Source organism: Malania oleifera, chromosome 10, assembly GCF_029873635.1.
Source record: "Malania oleifera isolate guangnan ecotype guangnan chromosome 10, ASM2987363v1, whole genome shotgun sequence".
In the NCBI taxonomy this organism is placed as follows: domain Eukaryota; kingdom Viridiplantae; phylum Streptophyta; class Magnoliopsida; order Santalales; family Ximeniaceae; genus Malania; species Malania oleifera.
The window spans coordinates 20482585-20494416 of NC_080426.1; the positions used below are offsets into that span (position 1 = coordinate 20482585).

General features: G+C 38.4%; 1 protein-coding gene across 1 annotated transcript; it reads left to right on the top strand.

The window, feature by feature from the left end:
• The first annotated feature begins 10024 nt into the window (after positions 1–10024).
• Positions 10025–11380, top strand: LOC131165943 (uncharacterized). The gene has a single exon (XM_058124122.1). It carries the CDS (start codon positions 10404–10406, stop codon positions 11157–11159), a length of 756 nt encoding a protein of 251 aa, XP_057980105.1. The 5' UTR covers positions 10025–10403; the 3' UTR covers positions 11160–11380.
• Positions 11381–11832: the final 452 nt, after the last annotated feature.

Here is an 11832-nt window from a genome sequence, read left to right on the forward strand (position 1 = left end):
TACTTTGTTTAAAGATTGTGTGAAAATACACTTTAGGTTTTGATTGCACATTAACATCTACTTGAGTGTTTAGCACACGTTATTGACATTGAACATATTTACTATCATCTATGCTTGCATATTATCTGGACTGTATTGTGGTACATGTTTGCTTGTTAAGAAGCACTTTACTTGTACGTCAAATTTATATCGATTATTGCATTCCAGGCGTGGGCCTGAAGAGGTAGATTTGCCCTAGTAAAAGTTCCGGATGGACTTAGACCTGGTTAGGAGAGTTAGGTGCATTATCTTGGTAAGGTGTAATTGTAGGTTGAGCTCAGCCCCGTTAATTGACCTTGTTGTATACAATATCGCTCCACCCTTGAAGTGAGCCTTTAGTGGAATCCTCGTGCTTGTGAGTCAAGGCGGGGACGTAGGCACTTTGACCGAACCCCGATAACATATCATGTGTGTAATTTATATTTTCGCAATTTATTTACTGCACTTGTATGTTTTATTGTGAATGATTGGATTTATAATTGCATAGACAGACACTAGGTTGCGTAATACTATTGTTAGACTGGTTGACCAAGGAGGAAACTTTTGAATCTCCAATTCACCCCGCCTTTGGGATTGCACCAAAGTCAACATTGCCTCTGATATTGCTAATCTCTCTGTTCACTCAGAGTATGATGGCACGGATGCGATCGTCATTAGCGATGGCTCAGGTTTGTGAGTTACACATGTTGGTTCCATGACCATTCCCTCTTCCTCAAAGCCTTTTCAATTAACTAATACTTTTTGTGTTCCTAATATTCCCAATAACTTAATCTTCATTCATAATTTCACTCGTTCCAATAATGTCTTTCTTGAGTTTCACCCATTTTATTTTCTTGTGAATGATCAAAGCACAAGGACGACTCTTCTTCGTGGTAAATGTCATGATAGTGTCTATCCCACGTCGATGACTTATTTTTCTACCAAGTCTTCTGTATTAGCATTTGTTGGTGAACGCACAACCTTTGATATTTGGCATAGATGACTTGGGCATCCATCTAATAAGATTGTTGATTTTGTTATTTGTACTTTTTACCTTCCAGTTGTAGTGTCTTGCGTCTCCTCATCATTTATTTGTAATGCTTGTAAATGCAATGAAAGTCACAAATTTCCTTTTTCATCCTCTTGAATATATTTATACAGATGTTCGGGGACCTACGACTTCCACTTCACTTGATGGGTTTTGATTTTATGTCTTCTTTGTTGATCACTTTACTAAGTATTATTGATTGTTTTCCATCCGTAGAAAGAGTGATGTTTGCTCAATTTTCTGTCAGTTGAAAGGGTTACTTGAAAAATAATTTAGTTTTCACATCAAACACTTGTACTACAATAATGGGGGCGAATATCATGCTCTTCGTCATTTTCTCTTCTCTAATCCTATTAGTTGGCTGACCACTACTCCTCGTACAGCTCAGCAGAATGGTACAAGTGAACGCTGACATCGACACATTGCCGAAACCGGTCTCACTTGTTAAGTCAAGCACATCTTCATCCTTCTTATTAGTCCTATGCAATTCAGAAAGCGATTTATTTGATAAATCGTATGCCACTCCTTGCTATGACGACCCGAAAAAATTTCACTTAAAAATTATCTGATACCACCTGTAATAATATTTTCATATAGCGGAATACCTCCATAATAATTACCAAAGTACTAGTTAACCTAATATAATAATATCATTTCCAATATCACAATTACACCCCTAAAATTATAAATACATCAAGACATAATTTAATAAATATCTATTCTAAATAAAACCTTCTATCTCACCCACGCTTCATTGCGTTATTCTGATCACTGTTATTCTCCATATAGCATCTGAAAAATATTGGATAATCATGGGGCGAGACACCTCTCGGATGGAATAAATTAGTGTCAGTGTGTGGCAATGAATTTATATATACGTATGGATCATCTCTTAATTACTTAAATGAAATAACAATTTAAACTATATACTCATACCCACACAATTTCATATCACATAGTATTTTTCAATTCATAACCTGACTTAAAAGCCCCATACATATAAATTACCAGATACATGATATGTACACATATAAATCATTTGCTGAGATTGAGGCCTTTCGTACCGTCGTCCCCCAATCAGCCATTAATATTTGGTTAATAGTTCGGCTCAAAAGCTTTATATATATATAAAAACCACAAGTTACATATTATGCACACATATCAAACATTGACTTTATGATTGAGGCGTTTTGTTCTGTCGTCCCTCAATCAGCTATTTATACAAAAATTTACCATGATTGAGGCATTTCGTACCGCCGTCCTTTAATTAACTATTCATAACAACCATTTACTGTATGATTGAGGCGTTTTATGCCGCTGTCCCTCAATCAACTATTCATACTATACCCTCGTTGAGTTTAAGGCATTTCGTGCCGCCGTCCCCCAAACCAGTCATTCATACCATCACTTTAACACACACCAGTATGTTTCAGTGAGCATTTTCGTCGTGTAGTTTTATTTGCATGTTTCAGTTATCCTAAGCATGATTTGTGTGTTATCTTGATTATTAAATATATGTTTCATTATTTAAAATTATATGTTTCATGTTTTATAATTTGTCTGATTTATGTTATACAATTTGCAAGTAAGGTGAGAGTTTCTAAATATATTCGTAAGTGGTAGAGGTACTGTGTCCAATCATTCACGTGAACACAGTATACTATCATATTATAGTTTTGTATGTAAAAACACTATCATTCATAACAAATTACCATATCTATCTAACGTTCCCTAAGTTGTATATAACATACTTTGTCCTATATTATCACAAAATGTTCTATTAGGCTTACTTATGCTGTAGCACAGTTATTTCTCATGCTCCACAATTTAGATGTTAATTCATACTATAACTTATGCACCATTCCATATCATTATTGTTTTGTTTTAATCTCATGCCACACAATTTAAATAATAATTTATAATACAAAAATACGTTTGGGATAACAATATTTTTTTGTTGAAAAAAATGGTACAACAAACTCTAGGGTTTTACTCAATCTCAAAATACCTATTTCCCAAAAATATACCTATAACAATAATTATCCAAAATTCCCATATACTAACCATTCAAAAAATCACGTAAAACATTTATATACTTAAAATCTCAGTTTTAAGCTATTAAATTTAAGAAAACAAGTTGACCTAATTTATTCCCCTTACATGATTACTGAAAATGTTCTTGCAAGATCCTAAACCGACGTCAGCGACATTCAGAACACAAAATCCTGTAATCATATATTTTAGTTTAATTAACTAAATCCCAGAATAATTACTATCCTAACATCCTATAAATTTAATATAATCAAATCCCCGCACTTTAATTTAATTCCAAAATATTTCCAAAAATCTAATTTAATCAAATCTCTGCAGTTTAATTTAATTCTAAAAATATTTCCAAATATCTAATTTAATCAAATCCTTACAGGTTAATTTAATTCAAAAATATTCCAAAAATCTAATTTAATCAAACATTACAATTTAATTGGTTAATTTTTGTTTGAAAATGATTGATATAATTTATTCCCTTTAATTTATCTCATGAGTGGTGTCTATGACGTCCCAATGACAAATCCACTCCGGTTAAAACGTTCGTTGCTGAAATTGGAACTTAAGGATATTTTTCGTTCTTCAATCGGCGCACAATTCGCCAAAAAAATTGAGGAGAGAGAGAGAGAGAGTTGGGAGAGAGAGTGTGTTAGAAATTGAATTTCAAAGCGAGTCGTGGGGAGGGGACTGGAATGTTGAATTGGAAATTGGAAAATCCAAGCTTCAAGATGTTAATTATATAATATTTATTTGATTAATTTAATATAATAATAATAATATTATTATTATTATTATTATTTTTAATACACTTACACGCATATTATTTTTGGGGTCGTTACACCTGTTTTAAAAAATAAAAGTTTATTAGAGTGTTTACTTGGTTGTCACCCCGATTACAAAAAAGTTGCGCATTTTTTATTGTTAGTGTTACCCATGGCTCAAACCTTATACCATAGGTAAACTTCAACCCAAATCAACGCCTTGTCTCTTTCTCGGTTACTCGAGTTCCCATAGTGCCTATAAGTGTATAGACCTTGTTACATCCCGCATCTATGTGTATAGTCATGTGGTATTTGATGAGTGTGTTTTCCTTTTTTTTTTTTTCCTCTGCACATGTCGTTGTGCCTTCTCTGTTAGTTTCAGGCGCTAACATATAGGATATTGCCATACCAGCGGTGCCTTCCATTGGACAAATACCCTCATCTCCTACCACAATGACAGACAACACTTATGCAGTTCCAACTTCACCTTCATGGTCTCCATCATCCTCACCTGCACATTCTTAGCCTTAGGTAATTCCTTCACCTACCACACCTGCATCTCCAACTCGGTCCACCTATACTCATGCTATGACTACCCGGTCTATGAATAATATTTATAGCCTAAACATCTCTACCTTGCCACTAGCCACCCTCTCCCTCAACTTGTAGAGCCCACATATGTGTCTCAGGCCCTGAATGATCCCAAGTGGCGGCATGCTATGTCCGAAGAGTTCACTGCTTTGACTAAACACGACACATAGGAGCTGGTTCCATTGCGCTCCACCATCAAATCCGTTGGCTACAAATGGGTTTTTCGTATCAAACGAAGTCCTGATGGTAGTACTTCTCGCTATAAAGCATGGTTAGTGGCCAAAGGTTTTCATCGACAACCTGGTTTTGATTATAATGAGACGTTTAGCAATGTTGTGAAACCAGTGACTATTCGAGTTGTCATCTCCATTGTTGTTTAGAAAAAATTGGTCACTTTGACAGCTAGATGTTAATAATGCGTTTTTGCATAACCGACTTCAAAAAGATGTATTCATGATTCAACCTCTGGGTTTTGTTGATCCTAATCAACTTTCTCATGCTTGCAAGTTAAAAAGGTATTTGTATGGCTTGAAACAAGCACCTCGTGCTTGGTATCAAGAACTGAGTGTTTGCCTTCTTTAGTTGGGATTTCAGTTGTCCAAATCTAATTCTTCTTTATTTATATACAATTGTGATGATATTACCTTCTATTTTCTGGTATATGTGGATAATCTTTTACTCACTGGAAGTAATTCCGCTACTCTCTCTAAAGTAGTTCAACAACTTGGTCATTGGTTTTTTTTTTAGGATCTTGGTCCCTTGAAATAATTTCTTAGTGTTAAGGTGATTTCTGTTACCTGTGGTTTGTTCCTCTCCTAACAAAAATACATTCGGGATCTCCTTTCTCGCACCAAGATGGACGGTGCTATGGTTCTGATGACTCTACTTGCCACAAAGGATCTTCTTCAGCTTCAGGATGGCTCTTCTCCTACCGATATGATTGAGTACCGCCTAGTTATAGGGGCTCTCCAATATCTCTATTTTACTCGATCCAACATTGCCTTTCCGGTCAATAAGTTGGGGTAGTTCATGCATAAACCGTCTCAACTTTATTGGACCGTTGTCGAACGCGTTATGCGTTACTTGAAGGGCACTATTCATCATGACATTCTCCTCATGCGCACTAGGAATCCCACTCTTCAAGGGTTCTCTGATGCAGATTGGGCCGGTGATAGGGATACCTGATCCTCCACCTCTACCTATCTCATTTTTATGGGTGATTGTCCCATTTCCTGGAGCACCCGCAAACAACGTGCTGTGGCTCGTTCCTCCACTGAGACTGAATAGCAGGCTATTGCTTCAGCCACCTCTGAGCTTGTTTGGATTCACTTATTGTTTCATGAACTCAGTATTCCGATTACTAAACCCCCGCATTTATTTTGTGATAACATTGGTGCTACTCAGTTGAGTTTTAATCCTGTTATGCATTCACGGATGAAGCATAGTGCTATTGATTTTCATTTTGTTTATGATTTGGTCACCAAAGGTATGCGCAAGTATCTCGTGTTAGCACCCATGATCAGCTTGCCGACCTCTTGACTAAGACTTTATCTGTGACAACTCGAATAAAAATGGAATTTGAATAATTAAGAGGGAGAGAAAATAGGAACAAAAACAAAAGGAGGCCGCAGACTTGCGTTCGTCGACGACATTGTATTTTGGAGAATGTAAATAAATTCAAGAAATTGCCAGGACTCGTCGACGAATACAGGGCCTCGTCGACGAGTGCATAAGAAATCTACGAATACAGGGAAAATTCGTCAACGAATACAGGGCTTCGTCGACGAGAAAATACCGAGCGGGGTTTTTTACGCTCTGAATTTCGTCGACGAATGCAGGGTTTTGTCGAAAAATTTAATGAAGGACTCGTCGACGAGGTGACGTGGCTCGTCGACGAATCCTCTGCTCTATATATATCAAAATCCGGATTTAAACTTCATTATTAAGCAAGCTTCACTCCTCTCTCTCCTCCCTTCGATTTTCTTTCTCTCTCTCTCTCTCTCTCTCTTCGATTCCGGGCCAGTTTTATGCCGGATCGACAAACTGAAGTCACCACGACGCTCTTGGGGAAGTTCTCTCCAAATCTGCTAGACCGAATCGTTGGTGGAAGCGAGTTAGAAATCATCCCTGAATTGAGATAAGGTTTTTGAAGTCATATTTGGTCTTGCGATAGTTATAGGAAATGATGTACGCATGGAAATACTAAAGTTTAATACTAGGAATTTTCAGTTTCAAGGTATTGGTCAGGAAATCCTACGGGGGTTAAATTAGATTGTTTTGGGGGCTTTCTCAGTAGTCAGGTAAGGGGATAAACTAAACTAGTTCCTTTTGAGAAAAAGTATGAATATATATATATATATATATAACATCTGATTCCTGAAAAAATAAATATATTTATATATGATATATGATTTATATTTGGGAAATATTGTTGAATATGATCGTATGTTAAATATAGAAAACTTGTTTAGTGTGGCATGAGTAGAAATGACTATGAGATATTGTTTTCTAGAAATGTGATTAAGATATAGATTTTTATATATGTTTTCCGACATACGGGCCAGACTATGATGTGATTTTCCAGCGTACAGGCTGTGCTATGATATGTTTGCCGGTGTACGGGCCGTGCTATGATGTGGTTTGCCAGTGTACGAGCTGTGCTATGATATGTTTACCAGCATACGGGCCAGGCTATGATGTGATTTGCCAGCGTACGGGCTGTGCTATGATTTGCTGGCATACGGGCCGAGCTATAATAAAATGTGTAATACCGGCGTACGGGCCGATGATTTTCATGATACGTGTATATATGTAAAATGATATGATTGATGTGAAAATAAACGATATGAGAAATCTATATATCACAGTTTTAGTATATGTTATATGGTATCAGAACCTGGTTGGCTTGATCTAGGCTAGCATTTGCACGGTACCGTTACTATGTGTCCATGGTCTTCGTGATCATGATATTTGTGTTAACGCTGCTGTACGGAGTGGTGCGAGATTGGATGGTCGATGTGGCTTTTAAGAAGTGTGTGTGATCGCACTTGGTGTACGGACCAGGTCAGGTAGGCCCATCGGACTTACAGACTATATGTTTGACTTGATAGTGGTCGGCCAACCATTGTCATGTCCCGCCTTCGGGCCACACAACCCATTCATGTGGGGGTAATACATGACAACAGCCAGCTAACCTACCAGGAATGTTTTATGTTATTATTATTATTTTATGAGATGAGACTTGTTTATGAAAATACAGTATGTTCTACCATGATTTGAGGTATATATATGTTTTCCCATATTTGATGAAACAGTTACTGAGTATGTTATGTATGATATAAATAGAACACAGAATACTCATGTTGTACACACTGATATTAGTTTATTACCCTTATTGAGAGGTGTCTCACCCTTAAATTTTATGAACTTTTCATGGGCCCCAGATAGGAAAGCGGGAAAAGGCCTACTGAGCTGAGTTGTTTATCTGCCCTTTAGGGACAGTTAGATTTTGGGGAAATGTCCCTAGACCTTATTTTTGGGTTGTATATTTATGGAAATACTATGGATATAGTAACTCTAGTATTTGTAATAACATGATGGATGTTTGTATTTACAACTTTGTAAATATATGTTTCCTACTGTTCAGGCTTCCGTGTTGTGCTTTGATTTATCCTTAGTACTCATGGGTTCAGGTGTATCATGACCTGCTAAGCTGGGAATTGTGATACTGAATATATAAATATATATATATAATAAAAAAATAAAAATGAGCAAAACAAGTAGGTCGTGACATTATCTCACTAGAAATTTCACTCCCTGTGCTCCATGATCGGCTTAACTGATGGCACACCTATCTTGAGGGGGCGTATAAGGAAATTGTGTAGTTTTCTAGCCAACCGTTGACGGTTTCAATATACCCTTCAATGGTTCCTTCGAAGGTTTCAGACAAAAAGTTTTTTAGGAGAAAATCGTCGACGGTTCTGCCGGTTGTTGAATTGCCGAGAATTCTTACAATCAAAGAATTGTTGATATTCGATAATTTGCGATAACTTGAGATTATTCAGTTGTATTACTTGGATATTTGTTTGTATTTGATAGCATAAACTCTTCTTATTTTGGTATTTAAATACTTCTAAATTTGTAACAACCATACCTTATACAAGTCTTATATATAAGACATCTCTACATTAATGAATGTGTTCTACATTTTCTATCAATCCAATGATGAAATTTAGAAATAGTTATTTCTTATATATTATTTATTGTAAGCTCATAAAATGTTTCACACTATTATTTGTTTTATAGTAACAATATAATTTATTGTGTAACTAATTATAATTAATCTATTAAAATTAATATATTATTGGGAATAAACAATTTTGCCAATAGTTTAGAAAATACTAATATAACTTATTCGTATACAATTATTGCGAGAATAGAGTTTCCTATAAAGTTTTCAGTGGAAGGGAATTGTCCATGTGTTTATGAAATTATAAATTTATATAAATTTAGATACTTTTAATACAAAATTATGTTATTATTAGGGGTGGCAAACGGGCGGGTGGGTCGGGTTTGGGTGGTTCGTCAACGGGTCGGGTCATAAACGGGCTGGGTCATAAATGGGTTAACATTAAATGGGTCACACACATCTCAACCCTAACCAGCCCGTTTAATAAATGGGCGGGTCACGGGTCAACCGTTTAATAAATAATTATATATTTTAATTTTTTAAATTTATTTTTTATTTTTAAAAATACTTATTTTATTTATTGAATCGTAAAAAAAAAAAAAAAAAGATGAAATGGGAAAAGAAAGATGCAGATCGCCAGATTGGGGTCTGATTGATTGAGAGAACCGAGAGAGGGAGATTGACCGTTGATGTTGTCACACCAAACTAAGAGTGAGAGGGAGAGTTGAGATCGTGAGAGGGAGGGGGACGGGCTGTATAGGCACTTAGGCAGACAGCGTGCAGCGTGGGCAAGGACGTGCGGCATAGGTGACAGCAACGACGTGTGGCATAGGTGACAGTGACGACGTGCGGTGTGGGCAACGGCAACGGCAATGGCGTGCGGCGTAGGTGACGGTGATGGCGTGCGTGCAGTGTGGGCGACGGCGATGGCTAGGCTGCTAGAACCGAGAGGAGAGGACTGAGATGAGAGGTTGAGAGAGTGAGAGAGGCTGAGAGAGTGAGAGCCGAGAGGCTGAGAGCCAGAGGAGAGCGAAGTTGAAGCACCGAAAGGTGAAGGCCGAGAAGAGCCAGAGGAGAGTGAAGCGTAGAAGACCGAAGGCTCCAAGAGATTAGGGTTTTTTTGGTTAGGGTGGACAGTGAGTGATGTATATGATATAAAGGGTCCAAATTAACGGGTGACCCGCCCAAACCTGATTGAACTAGGTTATAAACGTGTCAACCCATGACCCGTCCAATTATTATACGGGTCAATTTTTTTTAAACCCGAACCCATTTTAAATGGGTGGATCCGAGTGACCCAACGGATTATGACCCGTTTTGACAGGCCTAGTTATTATTTAAAAAAAATTCAACCACATTTTATTTGGAAGGGGGTGGGGAACAGAACCGTAAGAGGAAAATAACAGGGAGAGATAGGGACACGGCTTCACTGCCATAGCGTGCAGAGGTTCATAACATAGGCGAACCCTTTTTACAGTCCAGTTTTCACTACTATCAAGGTATTGTTGTATATAAGTATTCCGTCACTCGTCGGGAATCGGAGCATTTTAGCCATGCTTTCACGCGGTCTCTCGACCCCGATCAGATCGTTCATCGATCCAGGTGATAATCAGTGATTCAGTAGCGGCGAACTCTTCCCCACTACAATTCGTCGCCAAACTCCTCTCCCATTTTTTCTCTGTTTCCTTCTGATTTTCCCAGAAAAAGAAAAAAATCACCCGACGAAACATATTCTGAGAAATCTACGACCATGTCGAAGGAATTCAACGTCCCGCCGGTGGTCTTTCCCTCCGGCGGAAACCCAGGGCCCTCCGCACAGACTCGCCGACCCACGGCGCCGTTCCAGCCGCCGCGTTCCGCCAGCCCTAGCATCCCTTTCATGTCCTTTGACGTGGGCTCAGCCGCCGCCGCCGCCGCCTCCGCCACGTCCACCTCCTTCTCCGCCCCGCAGTATGGCGGCCCCGGCATCGGCGTTGGCGTCTTCGAGGACGAGCCTCCGCTTCTCGAAGAGCTTGGGATCAACACGAAGCAAATCTGGAACAAAACTATCTCGATCTTGATTCCCTTTCGCCTAAACCCTAATCTCCACGAGGACGCCGATCTTTCCGGTCCGTTCTTGCTGATCATGGCCTTTGGATTATTTCAGTTACTCGCAGGGAAGATCCATTTCGGGATTATTTTGGGTTGGGTGACAGTGGCGGCGATGTTTCTCTACGCTGTCTTCAATATGTTGGCGGGGCGGAACGGAAATCTCGATCTGTATAGGTGTTTGAGCTTAATTGGGTACTGTATGTTGCCCATGGTGATTCTATCGGCTTTCTCGCTCTTCGTTCCGCAGGGTGGTGTGGTGATTTTTACCGTGGCGGCGGTTTTTGTGATATGGTCAACGCGGGTTTGCACGAGGCTGTTGGTTGAGCTTGCTTCGTGTGGGGACGAGCATCGTGGGTTGATTGCGTATGCATGTTTCTTGATTTACACACTGTTTTCGTTGTTGGTAATATTTTGAACAGAATTGATGGTATTGCTTGTGGGTTGAATTGCGTTTTTAGGTTCACCATAGTTTGCTGTGTCTTACCATGTCACCTCAGATCAGTCTTAATAGCTTCTTGTTTGCCATGAAGCTCATGCAAATGCAACTTTTTCTTTAGTAATTTTCTGGATTATTAGACCCATACCTTAGTGAATCATTTTAGCGGGTTCTCTTACAAATGAAAATTACTTTCAGAATCTTTTTGCACTTGTATTGCATTGTTTTGACGTTTATTAATTCTTCTGTTTTTCAAGTACTTGAATTTGATGTTTATGGGAAGGTATGTTTTTTGTTTTTTGTGTGTGTGGGTTGGGGGTGTCGCTGCTGGTGTTCTGGTGGCTTGTTTACATGACAAATAGTTTGAGTGCTGAAATTCTAGATTTCAGCATCATAATAGAGGGTTCAGGCATGTTCTCTTAGTGGCTGCGTTTTATATGTCAATTGCATTGTTTACTAGAAGAATGTAGCGAGAGATTGTGATAGATAATGAGGAATAGAAAGACTGGAGTTGGTGTAATTGATGGAGAATGGGAATTGTAATAATAGAAGTGTTTGTGTTCGATTACAAGTCTGCGGGCTTATTGATTTTTACATCTGACATCAGCATGGCCATTGTCACATGTACTCTCTGCAAGCAACTCCTGATTTG

What these genes read in the sequence shown, in the direction of transcription:
- LOC131165943 (XM_058124122.1), top strand. Translation starts at nt 10,404, where the DNA reads ATGTCGAAGGAATTCAACGTCCCGCCGGTGGTCTTTCCCTCCGGCGGA.